Here is a 23,481-nt window from a genome sequence, read left to right as displayed (position 1 = left end):
TCCTTAGTGAAATGTTTAGTGTATATAATAATATACATATATACATATTAATATATATATATATATATATATATATATATATATCATATCATCTATATATATATATATATCATCAAACGGTTTGTTGTATAGTATCGCTGAGTATTTTCACGAGTTGTGCCGTATTTATTATCCAACACGCCAAATTGTTATTTCAGTGCGGGCGCATTTACGAGGAGCGCGTGACAGAAGTATAGCGCGTTGTCGTGTTCCTGTTTCTCTTTTCTTCAATAAATGATGAAATTTCATTGTCGTCTAACTGCTTTTCTTCGCTCGATATACCTAGCTCGTAAACTTGGATCAATATTCGCCAGCCATTCCGACCCTTCGTCGTCAGAAAAATAATTTGTCCGCCAATTTTTTCGTAACTTAAATCTAATTCGTCGCTTGAGCAATGCGGGAAAACCTGACTAACCTGTTCTCAGGTGTACAAATATCTGTACTCGTTATCATATACTTTCGTTTGTGTACCCGTTATTCTGATCAAATACGAAGAGTACATATAAAGACTGATTTACTGACTCAACCATACTATTGTTTGCAACACGTGATGTCAGCTAGTGCTTTTATTTTTTTTTTTACCCGACTTGTAAAGAACCACAGATTATATTCGTTATTTTGAATGCAAATATTTTTATCGTCGACTTGTGATGGAGTCAGCACGTCATAAATTTATACATATGATCTAATTAGAGAATGTGCTCTGAACAAGTTCATCAGTTTCACGATGAAAACGCTCTTCAAAATCTTGACTTAAATCCTTTTATAAGACACTTATAGTTCTTTGTTGGCCAAGTATTCATGAAATGCATTGACTCACTAAGGAGTCACTAAGCAATTAATATATGAATTCCCCATGATAATTCAATGCTTAATGTCCAGCAGACAGGGAAAGAGAAGTAACAAAACTATCAGTTACGTGGTCTTGGTGGGACGTATCAAGGAGAACACAAGCTGAGAGAAATATGTAAAATTTTGATGTTTTATTTAAACTCTGAATCCCATTTAACATGATTATAAGCTGAAGCTTACAGGAATTTGATCGCTTCTTTCTATTGATCTATCAGAGGACAAATATTTTTTATCATTTGAAACAATTGCCGACTTGATTCAAGGCATGAGTCGATCACCAATTTAGCAACGTGTGCTAGACGGTCTCATGGCTGTATGCTTTTATAACTTGTGTTAATTTGTTGTGTGAAGTCAAAGTAAGATAAACATTGTCATAATAGATATACTTTTCTTGTCCATTTTGGTGTGTGGTATCAGTGGTTATTTTTATGGATTGTATAGTATTTTAACAAGCCCTGAGGACAAGTCAAAAGAGAGAGAGGGAATAAAAGTGCACAGTGAATCTATGCGCCAAAATGCCTGGCAAGTTATTTATTATCCAACTGCTTTGTATATGCATTTTTATAATAAGGCGGGAAAAGGCGATACAGGTAGAGAAGCGTAGTCCAAATTATGGTAGATATTTGTACTCAACTTGCTCATTATTTGTACTCTTCTAAGTGCAGCTGGATAATAATATTAATACTTAATTTATGCTCCGTAGTTTTCTTGAATTAAAATGTGCCTCTCTCTCTTTTTAAAGCCTTTCAATGTTGTGTCAGTGAACCCCAACTCTCTTTCAAAATCAATCTTTTAAATTAATTTAGCAGCAGAAGTGACACTTTAGTACCCACCAACCATAAAATGTAAGCAACTTGCTGAAACAATTAAGTTTGACTAATGAAATTTCATCTTCAGAATATATAGCCACTCATCAAGTTTTTACCGGGAAGGGACGAATAAACCATCTGTAGATACAAGGGGACAAGAAACTATTAATGTGGCAGAAAATTTGTTATTGATATGTACTTTACGTATGATGCATGATCCTTGCAGTAGAGAGCGCTATTTATGCAATAGCGAAAATCAGACCTGAAAAAAATCAGGCCTGTACGGGATTCGAACCACTGACCTCTGCGATACTAGTGCAGCGCATAAATAGCGCATAAATAGCGCTCTCTACTGCGAGGATCGTGCATCATACGTATCTAATACCGCAGTTCAAAATATATGAACTTCATATATACATTGTATCTGATCTGTACTTTGCTAGCATCCTCTGTTCTTGTATCTAATCCGTAACCAAGTGAAACTTGTAGATTGGTTCACATGATGAGCAGCACATAACCCTTCAGGGAAAACGTAACAATTTTTTTCAAGGAGGGAGGTTGGGAGGCAGTAATGTACCTATGATGTACAAGTCACCTGGACCACTGACCTATTTTGGCCTATTTACCTTAATTTCCGGCCGTTAAACCCGCACGGCCGATTACCCGCACCGACCGATTATTGCATATGGCGAAAAAAAAAGCCGTCAACAGATTACCCGCACTGGTGGATAACCCACACCTTAAAAGCAAAGAAAATTTGTACAAAAAGGCTCTAGAATTCACAACGTTTCACACTCGACAGAATGTGAATTCGTGGCCACATTTTGTGTGAGCGATCGTTCAACGCTATGTTGAATTGTTGATTTCTCAAAAAAATCGATATCTCCGGTTCCACTGGGCTTAACAAGTCCCTTAAAACGGGAAAATTCTCTTTAGCTCAAGCTAGTGTTAACTGGTAATTTGGGATGTGTCGAAAACGAAGACGCAAAAACGAAGACCTAAGACTTAAGACCCACTGGTCTAAAACGGAGACCCTGTGTTCTAAAACGAAGACCCCGTGGTCTAAAACGAAGATCCTGTGGTCTAAAACGAAGACCTTGCGGTCTAAAACAAAGACCCTGTGGTCTAAAACGAAGACCCTGTGGTCTAAAACGAAGACCCTGTAGTCTAAAACGAAGACTCACTGGTCTAAAACGAAGAACCATTCTTCTAAAAACCTTTTTTTTAAGGAAAGGCTATACACTAAGCTAAAATGCTTTCATTTCTGTAGCGCATATATTAAAATGTTATCTGAGCGCGCGACCAACTTGACAGTTAGTCGGTACAACACATGTATAAATTGTGTAACGGAATTAAATTCTAAGAATATAGAAATATACGTTTTAGTGACGATTTTGGTATATTTTGTCGTCACAAATATTCTATTTTTCAAATGCATATTGAGCAAATTACGATGAGTTGACTTCATTACCTTGCTACACTGTCTTTATCATCTAAAGGCGCAAAGGCCAACTGTGCGTGACTCGCTAATTTATTCACCACAGGATACAAGGATGATCTCCCGCCAGACTAAATTTCTGCAGTGCATAAATTAAAATGTCTTCTGGGCGCGATTCATCTGAGCGCACACAACACGTGTCAATGTACCCGGGGAAATTTGTAATTGATTATATATTACGCACGCGTAGAAGAGAACAACAGTTATAGAACTGTCGCGGCTTTGATGTAGGTAAAAAATGTCGTATACCAAACTTGAAAACTGACGGGAGATAATCTGAGATGCGTTGTACTGACTGAGATAACGTAACTTTCAAGTTGGTCGCGCGCTCAGATGACATTTTAATTTATGCGCTACAGAAATGAGAGCAATTTATAACCTTTCCTTGAAAAAACGTTTTTAGAACAATGGGTCTTCGTTTTAGACCTCAGGGTCTTCGTTTTAGACCAGGGGGTCTTAGGTTTTTAGGTCTTCGTTTTTGGGTCTTCGTTTTCGTCACATCGGGAAATTTGTTACTGATGCGCCGGATACCCTTGGATTATTTTTGTCACCATCAAGGTTTTGTTTACACGCGTGCCGATAAAAATTTGTTCGTCGCACAAGTAACTGTGCGTGAAATAAACTAGAGTCGGCGTCATGTTTTCGTGCCGTTTTGTGGCACTCTTAATACAATAAAATTGATTTGAGAGGTAGAAACTCAAGAAGGTGAGAATTTTTTTCGACTGAACAGTGTTATACACTGATGGGTTTTCAATCCTGTATAAAAATTCGTTATTATTATTATTATTATTATTATTATTATTATTATTATTATTATTATTATTAACTACCAGCAGATTTCTGAAAATTGTCACGCAACCCGCACCTCCCTATTGCCTGCCGTGGCGCGTGTTTAAGGCAAAATCAACAGATTACCCGCGGGTAAACGGCCGGAAATTACGGTTAACTGGCTAGAAAGGACAACTAATAATCTACACTTTACATGTTTAAAGAATGGTTAGTCTTTTTCTTTAGGCATAAACAAATATGGTGGAAATGAGTGTAAAAAATATTAGAAAAACCTTTGGTACTTCCCTTTCCCCAGGCAAACTAATGCACATCTTTTCCCCACTCGAGAATTTTACTTGTGCCCTTGTTAGCAAATGAACCCTGTACTTTTTATGTAACAGAATCTATAATCATATACCGGTACTACTATTTTACTCCCTCTTTTGACAGCTGACTGTATCCAAGACCTTATGGCTCTTTTCATCCAGGCCTTTACACTGCAGTGTAGTCAAACAAAGCATGGAAGTCTATCCATGCCCAGAGAAGTATAGACAAGGAGGTGACGTCCGGCCAGTGGTGGTCCTCTTTGGATGGCTTTTGGCCAAAAGCCGTCATCTTCATAAATATGGTGAGCTGTATCATCAATATGGGGCTGATGTCATTACTGTAAAACTTGAAGTTACGGAGGTTTGTAAAATATGATTTTGAGTGTTAGCTACATTACAATGGATTGGTGTCAGTATTTGAGCAACTGCATGCCCACCCCTTTTCTTACCCCAAAACAGTCAGCTGATAACAAAGAAATCTTAATTTTGGGTTAGGGGAGGGGTGCGTGTTACAGTACGCCTATTACAGTACGTCTATTTAAGATCGAATGATTTGTCAGAGCGATGTACCCGCCCGAGTCTTGTCACGTTGGTGGGCGTTCATTATATCGAAAACAGTTCAGCCGATGATAGGATAAATACCACACGAGTGTGCTAAACACTATTTTATTTATTCCTGGAAATCACGTCCTTGAATAAGTAAATAGAGAAAAATTCTTGCCCTCGATCAGGGACCGTTCATAGAAAACAAAACTCGCCCAGCCAAGCATACCCCCATCCCTTGCCGTGTTGACTGAAGCTCATACGCTCTTTAGCCCCCCTCGTTCCCCCTAGCCTACCACTCAAAAATCTGCTGCTGATTTAAGAAATTTACTTGATTTCCAGTAAGAAGAATTTTCTGAATGGTAGGAAGTACTCGTAATTCCTGGGAATAAGTCTTCATTCTTCGGTCCTCGAGTGATCTAGCAACTAAAAAGAAAAAAAAAGAAAAAAAAAGAAAAGAAAACCTTCCACTCTTCCCGAAACTCACACAATCCCATACAATTGTGCATAAAATTTAGCTTGCGTTTAGCAAAAATTTCGAATATCGGGCTTTTAATAATGATAAATGATTTCCTCCTTTTTTCATTTCCCGAAGCTCCCCATCCTAGCTTAACTTCCACTCGCTTGATAACGAATATTCTCCGATAATGCCCTTGAAAAGGGAATCGAAAAGATACTCTCTCGTTTAGCCCAATTAACTGATGGCCCTAAAGCCTCACACCACCAGCCTCGCTCGGCTTTTTATCGGAGGTCTGCGTCCAACAATTTCCCGCCACTCTTCTTCGCGCGATGACGCGGGTTGAAAAGCCCGGGAAAATATCTGTGAGGCGGCACTCGATTGAATCAAAGGAAACAAAATTTATTCAGGTATGATAAGCGTTACTTTTCCTTCTGTAATTTAATGTTGCAGCACTTGAGAACCCTTTTCCCTTCAGAATAATCATAAGAAAGCCACGGGCTTTCTTCTTGTTTAGGTTGCGCAGAGAGGGGGAGTTTGGCGAAACTTTCATGCCTCCTAATCTAAATCACAAGCTTGAATTTTGCCCGAGCATGTATTCTCCACAATTGACGTGAAAGCCCATAATGATATTATGAGCGAAATAAAAAATACTCTGACCCTTACGCAGTAAACATATGTAATTTGTCCGTATTACTTCTCTTTAATATGGTCCAATAATGTGGTGTTTTGTTTTTCCAAGTTTCCTCGTGTACAAGTTTATCATGCCCTCCAATCCAAAGAAAGGAAAGGCTAGCGCTCTTAAGTGCACAGAAAATCTAAAGGAGTTTTACGAAAATGAAGACGAGTTCAAATTCTCTGAAGGTAAGTTTAAGTTTTTGAAAACCGTTCTATCTCGGTATGAATTTGGTACAAAAAAACTATTCCAATTCATGAAATTAAACGCTAAGTACGTTGGGAATTATTTTCAAAGTCGACCAGTCACGACTAAATTTTTGCATGTGATAGACTTTACTGAGTTATAATTCTTATAGAGATCCCTGTGATTTCCTGAGTGAATGGGAAAACCGTTCATATGATTATGAACATGGACCCATGCGTTGATTTAGAAAAATGTTAAAATTTGTCTCATTTTCTTTGATCATATGGTTTTTTACCTTCCGAGTGAAACCCTGAGCAACAACAAAAAGCTGCCTAGGCAGTACGAATATGTTTGTGGATTACTTCGGGAAAATAATTCATCTTTTGATATCTGTCGCGGAAAATGTTCATTGTCGATCATAGTGACTTTAAAACCATGCGAGCTTGCATTTGGATCCCTGTTAATTCTTAGGCGAGTATTGCTATATTAAAGTTGTAAGCCCACATGTTGAGAATTTTGGTTCATTTAGTGTGGGGAGGCCATTTCATTTAGCTACTGTGAAATAAGGAAGCCATCCATATGAGCCTGAACAAGAAGTCTATCTCTTTATCTAGAGAGATAAAACCACCTGTTACCCCTGCTTTCTTTGACAACAACTGATCATTCCTCGCTACAGCAAAACCTGAACAACAGCAACAAAAACCTGAACAGGTGGTCAAGGCAAAAAAGAGGCAGGCTGCTACACCTGCTTCGGAGTTCCAAGATTCTGATCCCGAAGATGATGAATATGACAAGGGGTACGTTAATCTAAGCAGTAAAAAGAATCCTGAAATCGTCTAACTCTTTTAAACTCTCTAAACGCTTAGTTGCGATCTAAACAAGAGCCTGTCATTTATTCCTTTTATCTTCAACAACGACGCGAGTCAATATGGCAGTACTCAGGTAAAGTAGTGCGGTTTACTATCCAAACTGTAAGCCTAAAAGGGCTAATTGGAGAGTGATCAGCGTCTTATACAGGGCCTTTATTTCTATTACTGTTTCTGTCGTTAATTCTTCTCTTACAGCGGAAGTGATCTTGAGATGCAAGGAATGTTGAACAGCTTTGGAGGTCAGAAACAACTTCTTTACTACACTGCTGAAATAAATAAGAAAAGTGGCTCAACATATTTCTCTTGGATTTTTACTTTTAGCTGACATAACAAAGACGTTAGCAGCCAAACGCAAGAGAATTCAAACCTTCACACAAGCCTCAATGAAGGCAAGCAGTCGAAAGTTTGAGGAGGTGTGGCGTTCACAGCAGCACGAAAGGTAAAAAAATGATCATGATCACATCTCCGTACTGTAGATCCCTACGAGTGAAATTCTTAGTCTCGAAAATAAAGACCGAATGAACAATTGTGTGCCTTACTACCAAGATCATTTTTTTGACTTTTTTGACTTTCTCATTAGAAGCACTCATTATGATGAATTCAGCAGACAGGTTATGAATGTGCTCAACCAGTGGGAAACAGATTTGCAAAAGACAAGAGAAGCAGAAGAGAAGTTAGAGGTATTGAACAATCGACCAGAAAAGTTTGAAAAGCTAATGTTTTAACCCCTTCAAATTCCTTTCAGTCAGTCAGTCAGTTTTTCGGTCAGTCAGACCATTAACTACCATCGCACCCATCCATCAATCAATCAGACCGTCTGACATTAGTCATTTAATCAGCCAAGTAGAAGCTACAATTGATATGCTTGTTCCATTTACCTAGAATCTGTACAAACAGCAACAAAAGCTGTTCCAGCAGCAACGCATTGTACAGAGTCAAAGACTCAAACGGGTACGTCAGCTTCATGAAGAACATACTAAGAACATGCAACAAATGCAGAGAAGTCACGAGTCCCAACAAGTTAGTGTCCAGGAGCAACTTCGGAAGGAGATCAACATCTTGCAAAAAAAGATCCTGATGGATACGGTATAGTAATATAAACTCTCTTCGACGCTAAAGCACAAAGCTTTTAATAAAGGAAAATTTCAGGAATTAAATTATTACGAAGCCAAGTATTCGTGAAAGCAAATGACGCTCCTTTATCCCAGATGATCAACGATTTTTAATAAGCCTTTCCTATGTTCTTGCCTTTAGCAACAACACGACTTTTCAAGTGTGCGGAGGTCTCTTCAAAGCATGTTAGCACAAGTATAGATTTCTACACGCCAGATGTTTTGATGTCAAAGGACGTGGGATTCTGTTTTTGAATACTATTGAAATACGATTATCACTTTTAACTAATAAGATGGGGCTTTTTAGAGTATGCTATCTATATTTTTTTATGATGCTACATATCATTCTTGACCTGCAAACTTTAAAATCAGGGTTATTTATTGATTGTCAACATGATCTGTTTAACCAAGTTATTATAGAAAGTAATCTTGTTGAAATAAAAAAAAATTTATTCATATACAGATATTTTCAGGAAGTAGGGTTAAGATCAGAATGAATATTGCAAGTACAATATGATTCTTTTGTCCTAATTAATCATACAATTCACAAAAATTTAAGTATCATCCGCTACTTCCATCAATGCACATGTAATCTAAAACATGACCAACAAGAAAGGTTCTCGACACTTCGATGATTTCATAATACAAATATGCACAAACCTAACACAAAACAATTACTTCCTTGTAAATGTAATTCACAAGCATCAAGAAATGAAATAATTTAGATGCATGAAGACTGAAATGCCTCAAATAGTGGTTGAGAACTGTGCAACACAGCCAGGAACCTACAATAGCATTACCACATTCATTTAAATCCACACGACCCAGCAAAATTGTAGAATAAAATTTTTTTATGAGTATGTGATAATTTTTGTTGCATTTAGTAGCTGATACACACAGTCAATAAATAGAAAGTGAGAGGTCTTCACCCTCTGTTGTGCTTCTTCTGAAGCTCCATCCAGCACCATATGGTAAAGATCAGAATGAAGCTACAAGAAAAAATGTTAAACACGTTTAGAGAGAGCCAATTCAGCAAATGACTTGTACGAGCATCTTGTTGAAACAAAATAGACATGTTGACAACCTGCCCAACAAAGATGTGCCAAAAAATGTTTTTAAATAATACATACAACTGTCAAAGTAACCGATAAACACACCTGTGTATTTTCAGCAATGTCATGAGAAAGCTCACTGTCTTCCTCTTTCATTCTTAGCTTACAAGAGCTATGTGTCCCTATGTTAAACAATGACCAATCCTCCTGTTTTCCAAAAAGAAAGTACATTTGTGTTATCGAAAAATGATATACTGTACACTGTAGGCTTCGTTATAAAAGCCACATCAAAGCCATCAGTTGGTAGAGATAAGAAAAAAATTAAAGTTTTATCTTTCAGATCTATCTTTCCTTGGAGATCATGGCAAATCAGATTCTAAAAATTGTTCTTGAATGAGGAGCCCATTATGGGTTGTATATCAGGAAATTCTCACCCTATTTTTCTTTGTTTCTAAAGTTTTTTACATTGCACAGGTGGAAGAACAATAGTACACGTAGTCCCCTACTAGGTTCATCCACCTAACCCCACCCACCCATCCCACCCCAGGGAAAGACATCCATCACTGAAGTTCTAGGTGCTATAAAAGGAAAAATTACTTTACAAGCTTAACTTGGAGCTGCTATGAAGAAGAAGTTAAGAGATTAAGAAATTCAGGAACATTGATTTTAAGGATCCCCCTAAATAAAACTTGTTAAGGAAAATGTGAAGATGAGCTGAAGTCTCAAAAAGAAAAGATTAGAACTACCTCTAGAGGCTGTTCATCTTCCAGCTGCTCAACAGCTTGTATGATAATTTTATCTTTACCACAGTCAGCATTCCATTTACTCCATGTGTAAGCAAATGCTGAAGCTGTCAATGCCATTTCCTGGTAAATGTTGCTTTCCAGCCAATCCTCCTATAATTGAGAGGTATTTCACATTTTTAAATGCCACATAGTTATGCATTATAAGATACAACTTTTTGCACCTACAGTGCAACTATGGCATTTATCCTCTTGAGTTTTCCTGCTTCTTAAAAAACACTAAAAAGAATTCTTATTTTGAAAATAAGAAGTGCTGCATTAGGTGATTACAAAAAATACGGCACTTTTTTTGTGCAATGTACAGAGCACCTGCATCCCAGTAATCAACCAAATAAGTGATAACAATAAAATGCTGCATGATTGTGGTAAAAAATCTTCTGCTGGGAAGACCTTTCACTGCACAGCTGAAGTAATTATAAAAGTAATTATATGCAACACATAATTATCTACAGGTACCTTGGAATTTAAGCTGACGTACTTCTCTGCATCAACGGCAGGAAAAACATTCACTCCAGCCTTTTGCATGGCCTATATATACAATTTGGTCAGTTCATCAGTCTACACCTCTTTCAAACAATTAAGTTATATCACATTCACCGAGCAGTGATGCAGAGGGATGTGGAAAGAGGGAGATTTGTGTCACCTTTAACTTTACTTGATGGGAGTTAGTATGGAGGCTAAAGTGTACAAAACATTAAGCTTTGGCTATTCAGAGGATTGTTAAACAAAACTAGACATTATATAGGTTATAGATCCTGAAGTTTACCCTACCTATAGCTTACAGAGTTACTTGGCACCATGCATTTTATCATTATGATAGTCCCTTTAAGTTAGTTATACGCTAAATGATTCTAATATGCTAATGGTTACTGTAAATTGTTGTTAACAATGATGACAGTCCAAGATACCTCAATCAACTTATATGGCGCCATCCACTTTCCCTTCAAATGAGCAAGCTCTGGAACATCGTCTGGCCGGGTCAGTGAACACAAAGAATCCTGAATCAAAGAAGATTAAATTCACAGTCAAATGCCCCCAAAAACATCTAATCATGAAATTCCTTTCAATGACATAAAAATAGATAGATTTGTATGTGATTAAACTCCTAGGTGATTATCAAACAGTATTTAGCAAATCTTTCACTGGAGCATAGTGAGGGAAGAAGGTTGTGTTTGTGTTATGTAGTGGAGAATGTAAGTATCCTATTAGAGTGAGCATGGAAAGTTAAACATAAATGTAGCAAAGTACAGCAATAGAGGCAGAGATTATTGTTACTGTGTCGCTCATCAGCACTGTTTCACTTCTTGCTAAACATGCTTGCTAACCTTAATTTCAATCTCCAGTTCAATGATAGCAGCAAGGAGTGTAAACAGGCAACTATTAGTGGCATGAGGACGGAGCTCCCATGACTGAAATGGCATGTTCAGATAAAGATCCTGCAAAAATAACAAAAAGTAGCCATAATAATTATCATAACAAATGTAAAATGTAAGAAGTGTACATATCAATAAGGGATTTATGAATTATTCGAGACAATTATGGTCTTATTGCCTTCTTTACTTTGTTAGGTCTTTAAATGACTTCTTAAGTCAGTCAGAAAATTTCAAAAACCTTTTTATTTTTTCTAACATGAAGTCCAGTTGAGATTAATATATAATAACTTTCAAATAAGAACCATCTAAGCCTTAGATGCTGAAACTACTGCTGAAAATGATAATTATTCAAAAATTTAATTACCTGAAAAGTAGCAATGGGCCCGAAGGTAGACATCTTGAATATCACAGTTCTTTCCTCTGTAAAAAAGACAAGGATGGTACAAGAGTATCCTAAAGTTTTACTGATAATCCACGATCCAGCAGCTTAGCACTCCTTAGAGTTCTAGCTTTTTTTTCAATTTTTTTTCTGAAGAGCTTTTCATATTATCGCCCTGATTGTTGAATGACTTAGAAATTCACGGCATATTTATAATTGTTGAAAACAAGAAACAGCTGATCTTGGAATAATCTTTGATCATTCCAAATTGAAAATTGGGCTGCTGTGAATCTGCTTCAGTCATAGACTAGTCTAAGAGGGTTACTTAAATCAGTATCAGTTGACTGAGTGTTGCACTCAAAGGTGAACGATTATAAAGAACACTGTTGATTGTTATGATTACGTTTGTAAAATCATTGCAAACCTTCATTGTACTGGGAGTCTTCAAATGCATCAAGCCTCCAATTGTTCTTAATAGAGTCCCACAGTGCCAGCTGAGGTTGCTCAAAATACATAACATCTCCTGGAAGCCTAAAACATCATGAAAATAATTAAAATACATTTTATCTATTCCAGCTAACAATATTACCTAGCTGTAGGGAGTAAAGTCCCTTTTGTGGTTGCTACTTAACTGAAAGTACATACTGAAGCACTATCCAAGGAAACTCACTTGCAAGTAATTATCACTGGAGGATTGGTTGCTTGCACCTGTGTGGCTGATGCTGAGTTGGGAGGAGCAGGGGTGCTTGTTGTCGAGTTTGAATCTGCTGGAGTCTGCCCTTCATCTTGATAATTGACTCTTTTGAGTTCTGATGATACAACTAAAATGATAAATGGCAAAAGATGTTCCAACTTTGTTAACCACTGAGAAACACTATGTAATTCAAATGGCATACTTTCAAACTTTAATTTGCTTTCAAAGACAATAATTTGTTATTAAGCAGGGCTCCTCTCCCTAAAACACCCCGATATTAATGTACACTTATAAGTTTTTCTTAGTGAAAAGTTCATTAACTATGAAATGATACAGAAATACTTAGAAGCCCTTACTCTGCTGCATAATCCACCCATTGGCAAGTTTTGGTTGAGGGGGAAGATCTAACAGTTCAATAACCATGACAGGACCAATGGCACTAAATGCTCTCAAGTCGACAACATCATCATCTTCTTCCTCTTCTTCCTCTGTTCCACCTTCCAAACCTGCCCCAGCAGCCTCATCCACTGCTTGATCAGCAGAACCAGGTTTTTCTTCCCCTCCTTCACCTGATTTCATGAAATTTGAAAATAACACTTTATTGAACAAGTAAACCCCTACCCCAAAAAGGTAAGAATTTGTTGCTTAATTTAACAATGATGATCATCATCATTTCAATTTGACTTGGGATAATTTGACCTGTCTTATTAAATGTACAAAGTGCAGACCTATAAACATTTAAGGCCACATGTGAGAGCAAACAAGTGGCAACCCTTGATAAGCCCTGTATCTGGAAATATACAGTTCTTAACAAAAATATCTAAATATTTTTAGACAAGTACCACCATCAGTTAGTGCCTCTCTCAAGTATTGAACTTGCAATACCAGAAATTTGAATACTCTTTTAACACATCATGCAGAAGTGCCTATAAATGAAAAAATAAAGTATATGATGAATCACGCAAACAATATTTACAACATACCATCTTTTTCTCCTTCTTTACTTTCCCCTTCTTTGTCTTGCTGGGTCTCATTTTCACTGACCTGACTTTTTACACTCTTTGCACTTGCTTTACGACTTCTGCTACTTTTACTACTGCTAGCTCTCCCACTCTATCAAACACAGTCATGCAGAAAATCACATTACCATAAAAATTATAAAATTTGCCACCTTCAAAGTACTGTTCACACCTTATAATCTCACATACTTTTTAGTTACACTTTTTTAATCTATAAATTCTACTTTTTTACGAGAGCTGATTGGGGCTGGATATCAAAGGGGATGCGATTATATATGAAAAAATGGTCAACCTAATTATAGCAATAAGATTGCACGTAACTAAAAAATGTTTAATCATCTTTCTCAAAAGGCATTTCATGTTGAACTGAGTGTGAGGCTGTTATTAATAAACACAAACTTGGTGGAACATCAAGATGTCCCAACTGACTGAAATGCGCTGGGCATTGTTTTCACTAACCCTTTTTCTACTTGCTTTACTTGATCGGCTGGCTTGTGAAGCAGATTTAGGTGGCATGGCCTCAAGAGTGTCGTCCACCCCTTCTTTATCCCCTCCTTCATTCCCTTCCCCTGCCTGTTGCGTCACAAAATAGTGCAGTTAGAACAAATGACACAATGTCCTGTATTGTGATTTAAAACGTTAACAAAAATTAAGCCTTTGCATCCCAACATCAGCATTTTGTATATTCTCCATACTGTTCTCTATACATTTCCTGAGGTGCTGACAAGGAGAATTTGTTTAACAATCAAGAGCTTCTTTATTTGGTGATCATTTCCTTTACTCTCCTGACCTTAATGTGTGATTCAGGGGTGATATTGCAAGGAGAAATTACATGCTAGTTGCTCTCAAAGGTCAATTGGGTTAAGGGAGGATCTTTGGCTTAAATCCAAAATGTTTAAAAGAAAAAAAAAAAACCATCACCCCTTCTCCATCAGCTTCTTCTGCAGGAAGAACCTCTTCCACAACTACTTCTGGTGGCTTGACCTTGAGCTTTGGATGAAAAGATTTGGATAAAGGTGAAAGGTGATCATATTTAGTGTACATGACACGGACAGCCATACTGCCGATGGAAATAACTCTTGGAATTTCCATTGTGAATCCCATCTTCTCAAATGAAAAGGACTTCACCCTGAAGCAAAGTAAAGCAAAAAATATAAGTAGTCAGTATAATCATTCATCAACGAAAACTTAGTTGACTAATCTACCAAAATAAAAGAATCAGTTAAACAATTTGACGGTTGGAGAAAACCTGAAATACATCACAGGTTTTGGTCTAAAACAAAAAACAACAAAAAAAATTAACCAAACCTTGGATTCTTGGCTATGTTTCCCCAAACACAAACTGTGATGTTTTCTGATGCACTCATAAACTGTAAATTTTGAGTGTCAGGATCCACATCATCTGAAGCATTCTGGGATGGATCATATTAGTGTGAGTTAGTTGACATAAACTGTGTAGAGTTTTACATTCAATAAGCAGGAATGTTTATGTGTGATTTTATGTAACTGCGATGAGTGGTCCTAAATTTCATCTCTCTGTTGTTATCAAACTTTCCATCCCTCAACTCCTTGTAAGATACTTCTGTCATTTAAGGACAAATCATTTCTGTGCTTGCCTATCCTAATTTTCTAGATTCTAAATACTTTTATTACACGACTCGGGCAGTCAAAGGGCCAATAACTAAAATCAACCAATCAAAATGCTCTATTGCCGGTCCAATATTCTCTAAGTATTGGACCGGGCACTGTCCCGAATGGTCCTGAATGATACCACACTTGTGTCCCTTTGAACTTCAGTCGTATAATAAATCTCTTATTAACCAAGCTTGCTCGGGAAGAGTATCGGCGCTCGGTCCGTACTGTCAAGACCTCGGGCCAATATTCTCCCAGTATGGCCCTCGTGCTTGGTTAATAAGATATAGTCTCTGATGGTCTTTGCAAACTGTGAAAAAAAATTAAAGGCTGCATTATCACTTCTACAAGAAACAACTGTAATTATAGACACCTTCAGAAGATTCATGGTTGCTTCATCCAGCTTGTAGCTTATCAATTCTTGAAGCTTAAGCACTGACTGTTAAAGAGAACAATTAACACAATCATCGCATATTTTTCCTTCACTGCTCAACCAGACACACAAAGAATTGATATTTGGGTGGATTGGCCAGCCAAGCCACCGTTTATTTAACGCCAAGTTGATATGCTAACAGAAGCCTATTACAATTGAAGTAAACTAAACGCACCAAAGCCGGACATGAAAACCCCTAAAAACCAGCAAGTGGAAAAAATGGGAAACGTGTACCCCCAACCAAGGCAGCGCTGCCACCCTTGGGGTTTTAGGGTATCCTATAAATGACATTTTTACACAGTTACTTGGTACTTATGCAAGCACTGCTCTGAATTTATACAATTTAAGATGAAAACGAATAGCTAAACCCGGGGAAGGTTGACCGTAGAATGCCTTGCTATACTAATGACCTCTGCTTACAAACCATGATCCCATAACTCTCTGTGTACCTCGCAGCCACCCCCAGTCCTCCGATATATGCTGGCAAAATATCAATTTATGCTAATTAGGATTACCACAAATTATATTATTTGTAAATACAAGTCTTGAGTGAAATGAAAAAAAACATATCGACTAGCCTTGTTTTCAGACATTCCAGGTCACACATGGAAACACACACCTCTCTTTGACCCAAAGGGAAAAAGAGGGAGTGTATTTCCATGCAGGATCTACAATAATGCTGTCTATCAGCTAATCTGGTACTTAATTCTAATTACTAACTAAAGTGAGAACTGTGGAATAGTAAACTTTTAAAACAGCGAAACAGTATGTTTAAAATTGTTAAGGCTTTGTGTAATTCTTCAAGAAAATTCTTCAAGAAATTTCTTCTTCCAGAGTCTTGGACTATACAATCAGGTCATCAACAAAACTCTTATTATAATGTTCATTCCACACAGTTGGCTGGTATACTTTGACACTCTATGTACTATAATTGTAGCCACTTGGCCACTTCTTGATAACAGACAATCATGAACGAGTAAATACAATTGATATGAATTTTGTTAATATTCATTTAATATGAATTGCAATCGTAATAATAAAATATTAAAGTAGAATGATGTCACAAACAGATGAACCTGTTTAAGCCTTTGAATGTCATCCTCTGTAAAGCCCTCATCTTCAGAATTTGATAGAAAACCCTCAAGTTCTTCTATAAGCTGTAAAAAATGATAACAAATTCATTTTATTTTCTTATAATCTTTGTTCAGCAAAATGATTAATGCCCATTAATCATTATGAATATATAACTGGCTATTTTTTCTCTTGAGTAACACACACAGTTGAATTAAATTCCAGTTTGACTACATCACTGAATAAATTCAGACCTAAGTTACCTTTAAAGTGTTTTCACCCTCACTGAGTACAATGGGAAAGGGTTTGGATTCTTTATCATCTCTCCATAGGTTCACAAAAGTATTCAGATCGCGGGTGTTCAGAGGATCAGGGTTTCCATCACACAGCATATACCTCTCCCACTGTAAAATGATAAAAAATATATTTTAATCTACAAGGAGCTGTCTTCATATGATAGCTATAAATGAAGCACAGGAGGCTATATATAGAGTAACAAGCCTGAAGGTGGAAGGAGTATGAGAGATAAAAGAAATATGATTTAAGGTGGCTGAACACAGTTTTCGCGCGCGCTTTTGCTGATGCAATTCAGCGCATGCACAAAGATTGTACAAAAACAAACATGCCATCAATAGAGCGGTCATTTTATTTACTCAACACATACCTGCACTATCTGTGCTATTTTCCTCTATAGTTGGCACAGTGTATTGAGGGCTTTAATCTTTTATTACAAAGAGTTTGTAAAGTTAACGGTGCAAAGAACCCAGCAATTCTCAGCCTTTTCGTCGTTACCGAGAGGACCCAGTTGAATGCAGCGCATGCATAGTAAGTAAAAAAATTATGACTGAATGGAAAATTGCTTTCTCGGAAATATGCCTATTTCTTGAGAACCCCTCATTAGAATTTCATGAAAATTGGCAAGAAAACAATTAAGGAAATAAGTAACGGGAGTATTGAAAAAAAATTGATTTTAAACAAAGGAAATTCTAGAAAATCGAGTGAACCTTCAGCAAGGGATAATTGAAGAGCTCTCTGTTAAATTGTTAGCAAAATGATGTTAACTTGTGAGTATTGTTACAAGCTCGTTGCATGCAAGTTATAAAGAAAATCTAATGACTAGATTTTCAACAAAGAAACAAAACCAATTTTAATTGCCTATTCATATCTATTCATGTCGCCATGGCAACGGCATATAAGTCAACTTAAATATAAAAAAAACCAAAGTTTGTGTTGTTAACTTACTTGCTGCCAGTTTTGGGGACCGAGAGATCAAGGGTCTTAGAGAAAATGGTGAAAGAAACAAAAGTATCAAAAACTTTGTTCAGCCACCTTAAGAGGAAGGAAGACTGAGATAAAACAAGTTGGAGCAAAAAGAATACTTGGGTAAAGGGGAAGAGGTGAGAGTACAAAAGAAAGAAAGAGAAATGCAGAGGAAACAAAGGAAATGGAGAGTTTGATAACAGTAGAGAGAGAAAGGAAAGGAAGGAGGGAGGAAAAGGTGGAGTGTCCTATACTGGTATTTTCAACAGAAATTTTTTTCTGTCAGTAGACTTGAGAGGAGTTCTGAGTAGTTTTTAAGATTAATTTGAATGAGCAACATGCTAACTATTGTGCTGTAATGCTATTTTAACCACTGATTAGACCTCCTCTTTTCTTTTTCTTTCTTGTAATGGTTTTTTAATACCAACCTTTGCCTTTGCACGCTCATCTTCTTGTAAACCCTTTAACTGTTGCAAATTGTTTTCAATCTTCTCCTTGAGTTCATCCACCTCAGCCTGGTGTCTTGCACTCTCCTACGAGGAGACCATTCAGTGAAAACATAAAGATTATTTCAGTCTCTAAACTGGAGCTGCAAAATTATACAAAATTCTTCAGGTTCTCATGTTATATTCAGTTAATAAATTGTTCCTTTAAAAAACAATAGTTCAATTTTGTCATCCAATTAGTAAGTTCCTTTTAAACGGATTTTACACTGATTCAGACAACATCTCTTGAATTGGAATACTACATGTTAGGTATAGCTGCTCAGTTATGAAAAGCTGCATTGGAATTTTTTCAACTAAATAAATCATTAAACCCCTAAAATGGTCCAATATACTAAGTAAGTGAAAAACTAATTTATCTAACCTGTTGTCTTAGTCTTTCTCTTTCCTCTCTTTCTTGTCTTTCTCTTTCTTCTCGTTCTCGCTGTTCCTGTTCAGCTTGAAGCCGTGCTTCCTCTAAAAATAGAAAAGGTATTTTGCTGTCTTGACTGCAAACTGTAGTGAAGGTTGATTTTACACAACTTTCCTACAGGATTGGCCACTATATTGATAACTTTTGCTTAAAATTCCAAAAATTAGATGAAAATTATGGACATTGACTCTATACTGATCACTGAGGTACATGGCTCACCCTCTTCTCTTGCTTTCTTCTCTGCCTCTTCTTTCTTCAACTTTTCCTTCTCTGCTTTTGAAAGTTTTGCACTTTTCTTTCTCTTACCAGGTGGTTTGGGAGGCTTTGTGTATGGAGGATTTGATAAAATAATTCAAATTTAAAGCAATTCATGGATTTGATCACCAATATATGGATGTTTGAGTATCATAAAATAAAGAAGAACACCACAAAAAAACCAACTTAAATTTCTGCAAGTCCATCATAAACGTTAGACTGTATACTTTTGCTCCAATGTGTGATGAAATAATAATTTCTCCTCAAATGCAAATCAACATGTACATTGTCAAGCAGACATGGGGTAATTTAAAAAATTTCAAATTGGGGCATTGCTTGATTTTACGAAAAAATTCTAACAAACCGTGTCACAAATTTGTGAAGATAGAAACGACAATAAAGATACTTAAATCTCATTGAATTTTAGGAGAAAGAAGAACTTAGAGGTACACCACTACAATTTGTTACAGCTGACATGTTGCTAACATATAGGATTCATATGCTTGAGCTGGGCCACTTGGCTCGGTAGCAGGTCACTTTCAGCATCTTAGTGAGAGCATAATATAATACTAAAGCTTAGCAATGCATCGCATTCTAGCAAGTCAACTAACAATCGAGTTATTTGTCTGCAAAGATGCAAACTACATGCAGTGTAAATGACCAAGTTTTTCAGCGCTGCAAGTGTCAAATTGATCTCAGTCTTTAGTAGGTCAGAGAAACAGTCAAATATCCTAAGGAAGTGCTAAAATAACATTTCTTGAAATTATTAGGCTCAAAACGAGGATAGTTTTCTCACCATATTCCCGCCGTCCGTCTGTGTGTTTTCAACTTCGGTGCTTGGTTACATGGATCTAGTGCTCAGTCTCCATGCAGCTCTTCGCAGACTAAAAATCAATCATGGCGAAAGGTGAAGGAGTCGTTAAAAGTGACGAATCTCAGCCAGATCTTGATCAGTATGCTAAGGAAGCACTTGATGAGATATTTGGAAAGGAAGAGCAATCTTACGAAGACTTTGTGCAAAGTTTTATGTACCTCAATAAGGGTGAGAAATATAAAAGTATTAAGTCAACCAGTGACAGATTGAAAGTTAGGTACAGGCGGTTCAAAAAATAAAAAAAAAAAACCCTTTCTAGAGATCAATTAAGTGTTTCAACTTCCGAGTTCATTTGCGGAATACAAGTTTTAAGCTGCTTTCTTCAGGTTCTACAGGGCCCAATTAATATTATTTCCTCGAACGAATGTACCTCTTACAGATGATAATTCTGGAACAAAAGTTCACAGTCCTCAAGGCAATCCCCACGATCTCCAGAATGGTGCGTCCAGTCACAACAAAGTGGCAAAGCTTACTGTTGACGACCACCACTCACTGGAAACAAAAATCCAGGGCACAGAAAGTGACAACATACCTGAGGAAGTAAGTTGATTCTTCCGTACGAAAGAAATAGTCAGTTAGGAAAGACAAACGCTCTTTTGAATTAATGACTTCTTGGGGGAAGGGGGCGCTTGTCTCAATTTCTGAGACAGGGACAAGTCTCTTGAGAGATCTGTTTTGTTTTTTTTTTCTTTTTGAAAACATCTTAAAACGTTTGTTTAAATTTTTTGCTTTTTTCCCAATGACCCATCTAAACAAAGACCTGATTAAGAAAACCTTTTACTCTTCCTCAATTAAAAAAAACCTTTTACTGTTTTAAAAACCTTTTACTGTTTTAAAAACCTTTTACTGTTCCTCAATTTAAGAATAACACTCATTAAATTATTTTGATCCTCTAATGCTGCAGGTATTGGGGCCTGGTTCAACATCTGTTCCATTTCTTATGAGAACACCTGAGTCATCAGGTGGAAAAATTCTCCAGGTAATTGTGTGTTACATTGGTTGATATATATTACCCTCATATAGAGCTAAGTATATTTGAACTTAACTTGGAGCTTGGAAGATGACCTTTGAAATTTGCCATATGAATCTGCACCAATAAGCTTGTACTCTTTCATGTATGTTCTTACAATTAGATCAAGATCTCTCACAGATGCCAGCCTCCTATTTTGATACTTGCCGTAGTTCAAGTTACTCATCTCCAGAAATAGGTTTGCTAGTAGTTTTTTTGTCCCTTGCATTTAAGTATGGACTGGCTTAATTCTGATCCTAGCATTGTAATGCAGTAAAGCTACAGCAGTGCATGCAAATCAAGTTTCAATCTCAAGCTACCAGTAAGCTGTTGTGTCACAGTCCACTATCTCTTCGTCCCAAAAAAAAAAAAGCTGACTTTGGCAAAATACAATCTTATTTTTAAGTTCCTGAATCATAATGAAAGATCCAACATGTATCCCAATATGTAAAATTAGCCAAGAATTACCAGAATGATAAAATTAAAATAATTTATTTTTTTTGTTCTTGTTGCAGGTTGATAATTTTGTAGAATATGCAGATGAGGGGAGTGATGATGAAAGATCCATTCCAAATGTTGACTCTTTGTTGGAGGATGATATATTTGCCTCTGGTTATTCCCCTTCTGTAGTTAATTCCTCAAATTCTTCAAAGCATAAAGGAGATAGGATCTCAACTGCTAAAGATATTCCCTCTAATGTTGATTTGGGCATTGAACTTTGCCATGAAGCAACTAAAGAAGTCTGTTATCTCCCAGGTATGAAATCAGATTCTGCTTTTGTTGTTGTTTATATTAACATTATAAAACCAGATACGGTAACCTCTGATAACTGCTGTCAGTTGTTTGTGATAAACTGAATTCTTTCTGGGATGGGTTTAACTGGAGATAGGCACAAGGGGCTGAATCTTATATTTCTAGTGAAAGTTACCATCAGGTTCTCATTCTGTTAATCAGTCCATGTATATGGTCCTAGCCTTAATAGAATTTTGTCTTTGAATTTTTGTCTACAGGAGATGCTTCAATTCTTCCTGGGGAAGTTGATGATTACGAAATGAATGAACAGCCAGGTAGAGGGACAGAAAATAAGCAGTGTTATGACTCTGTGTGTATAATAGAAATAAATTGCTGGTTGACATTTTTATAATTGTTATTTAATAATTTACTATTATAATTATTATAGTTATGGATTTTGGCTGAAGTTTACTAATCCTCTGAATTATCTATTACTGCTTTTTAGATACCTCTGAAGCAGTTGTATCACCCAAAATAACACAACTACAGATTGCCACAAGAATAAATATTTGTCACAGAAAGAATGATCCAAGAACTCCAAGTGAAGTAATGTGTATTTCATCGAGTTATTTTTTCAACCCATAAGGAAAAATATTAAAAAACATTCACTTTGATAAAATAAATTTGCTAGTTAAGCCAAAGGAAGACATTCATTATATTTCCATATTTTTGACTGTAGATAAACTGGTTTGACTGTCTTTTTGTGGAGTTTTTTTTAAATATCAAGTTTTATTGAGTTCTTTTGAATTATTGCAAACCCCAGTATGAATGCACATGGGTAGCTATTGCATCTTGCTCTATTAAAATTGTAGCATTTCAGCAAGATGAATAACCACAGTAGATGTCATTCTTTTTCAGGTGGTTTTTTTCTTTTGCTGTAATTTGCAATAACTGGCATTAAGTCCAATAGTAGTTAGTCAGTCTGAAATCAATGGCCTCCATCCATGGATACTCCTTAGTACTTTTCATTTAGAAAAAGATATTTTATATTGTTCAAAGTGGTACTCATCCATGTCATTTTCTTTTTTCAGGAAGGTGAAGATGCCGATGAGGTTCAACCATTCACTCTTGATACAAACTTTGACTATGACAATGTGATTCTTACACCAAAGTTCAGTTTCTCACCAAGGCATATACCTTAACCCTTCAGAGCGAGGGCTGTCAGTGTTCTTTATAATGAGAATATCCAGGCATACTGGTGTAATCTCATTGAGATTGTCTACAGAGACCATTCAGGTTACTGGTTTCTTGACACTTTGGAGACCTGACATAATGCCGTGCATAATGCTTCTGCAGAAAGTGGAAGAGCAATGCCCCAAGTTGCATAAGATGTGGAAACAGAGATTACTATAAGCAGAATGGGCCAACAAGGCTCACCTTTTTAAAGCAAACATGATGACTAAACTTGGGAAGGACCTCAACAGGATGATAAGCACATTGTGTCATACAATTCTTGGCTTTGCACTCAAAGGACAAACATTGAAAATACCTGATAACTGTTTATCTATTTGAAGACAAATTCCAAGAAATGTGTAAAGGAGATAAGTAGATCCTTCTCCAGTCAATCTTTATCCATCCCTTGTACTAATGTTTCAGGTTTATAGTACACAAGTTAGTTTTTACTTCTCTTTGAAATTTTAAAACCAATATTTCACCAAATAGGTTATAAGAAATAGAGAGGCTTTCAAGTACAGGGTGTTATTTTGATTTATCAATAAAATTGTCTAATTTGTTCACCAGAAAGTATGTAGTGAGAGGGTAGAATTCATAATTGTTTGGTTTATC

The 23,481-nt window shown here is 36.6% G+C and overlaps 3 protein-coding genes across 3 annotated transcripts; 2 read left to right on the top strand and 1 right to left on the bottom strand.

The window, feature by feature from the left end:
* Nucleotides 1–5,601: 5,601 nt before the first annotated feature.
* Nucleotides 5,602–9,532, top strand: LOC111325460 (synaptonemal complex protein 3). Its single transcript, XM_022929270.2, has 8 exons — nt 5,602–5,702; nt 6,035–6,156; nt 6,831–6,951; nt 7,219–7,262; nt 7,345–7,462; nt 7,604–7,703; nt 7,906–8,109; nt 8,278–9,532. The coding sequence occupies exons 2-8, from the start codon at nt 6,057–6,059 to the stop codon at nt 8,335–8,337; spliced, it is 747 nt and encodes a 248-aa protein (XP_022785005.1). The 5' UTR covers nt 5,602–5,702; nt 6,035–6,056; the 3' UTR covers nt 8,338–9,532.
* LOC111325459 (dynein axonemal intermediate chain 7) lies at nt 8,563–19,898 on the bottom strand. Its single transcript, XM_022929267.2, has 21 exons — nt 19,818–19,898; nt 18,986–19,088; nt 18,719–18,810; nt 18,280–18,384; nt 16,855–16,995; nt 16,597–16,677; nt 15,461–15,526; nt 14,764–14,867; nt 14,377–14,584; nt 13,915–14,028; nt 13,420–13,549; nt 12,793–13,005; nt 12,413–12,563; nt 12,167–12,273; nt 11,728–11,783; nt 11,316–11,426; nt 10,899–10,988; nt 10,447–10,518; nt 9,934–10,083; nt 9,293–9,394; nt 8,563–9,124 (listed from the first exon to the last, which is right to left on the bottom strand). The coding sequence occupies exons 1-21, from the start codon at nt 19,818–19,820 to the stop codon at nt 8,987–8,989; spliced, it is 2,337 nt and encodes a 778-aa protein (XP_022785002.2). The 5' UTR covers nt 19,821–19,898; the 3' UTR covers nt 8,563–8,986.
* On the top strand, nt 19,887–23,439 carry LOC111325464 (intraflagellar transport-associated protein). Its single transcript, XM_022929275.2, has 7 exons — nt 19,887–20,063; nt 20,275–20,435; nt 20,800–20,874; nt 21,420–21,660; nt 21,915–21,971; nt 22,142–22,242; nt 22,728–23,439. The coding sequence occupies exons 1-7, from the start codon at nt 19,919–19,921 to the stop codon at nt 22,836–22,838; spliced, it is 891 nt and encodes a 296-aa protein (XP_022785010.2). The 5' UTR covers nt 19,887–19,918; the 3' UTR covers nt 22,839–23,439.
* The last annotated feature ends 42 nt before the right edge of the window (nt 23,440–23,481 follow it).

Source organism: Stylophora pistillata, chromosome 10 (genome assembly GCF_964205215.1).
Source record: "Stylophora pistillata chromosome 10, jaStyPist1.2, whole genome shotgun sequence".
Taxonomy (NCBI): Eukaryota; Metazoa; Cnidaria; class Anthozoa; order Scleractinia; family Pocilloporidae; genus Stylophora; species Stylophora pistillata.
Note: the sequence above shows the minus strand (reverse complement) of the source record. Positions and strands in the feature narration are given on the sequence as shown.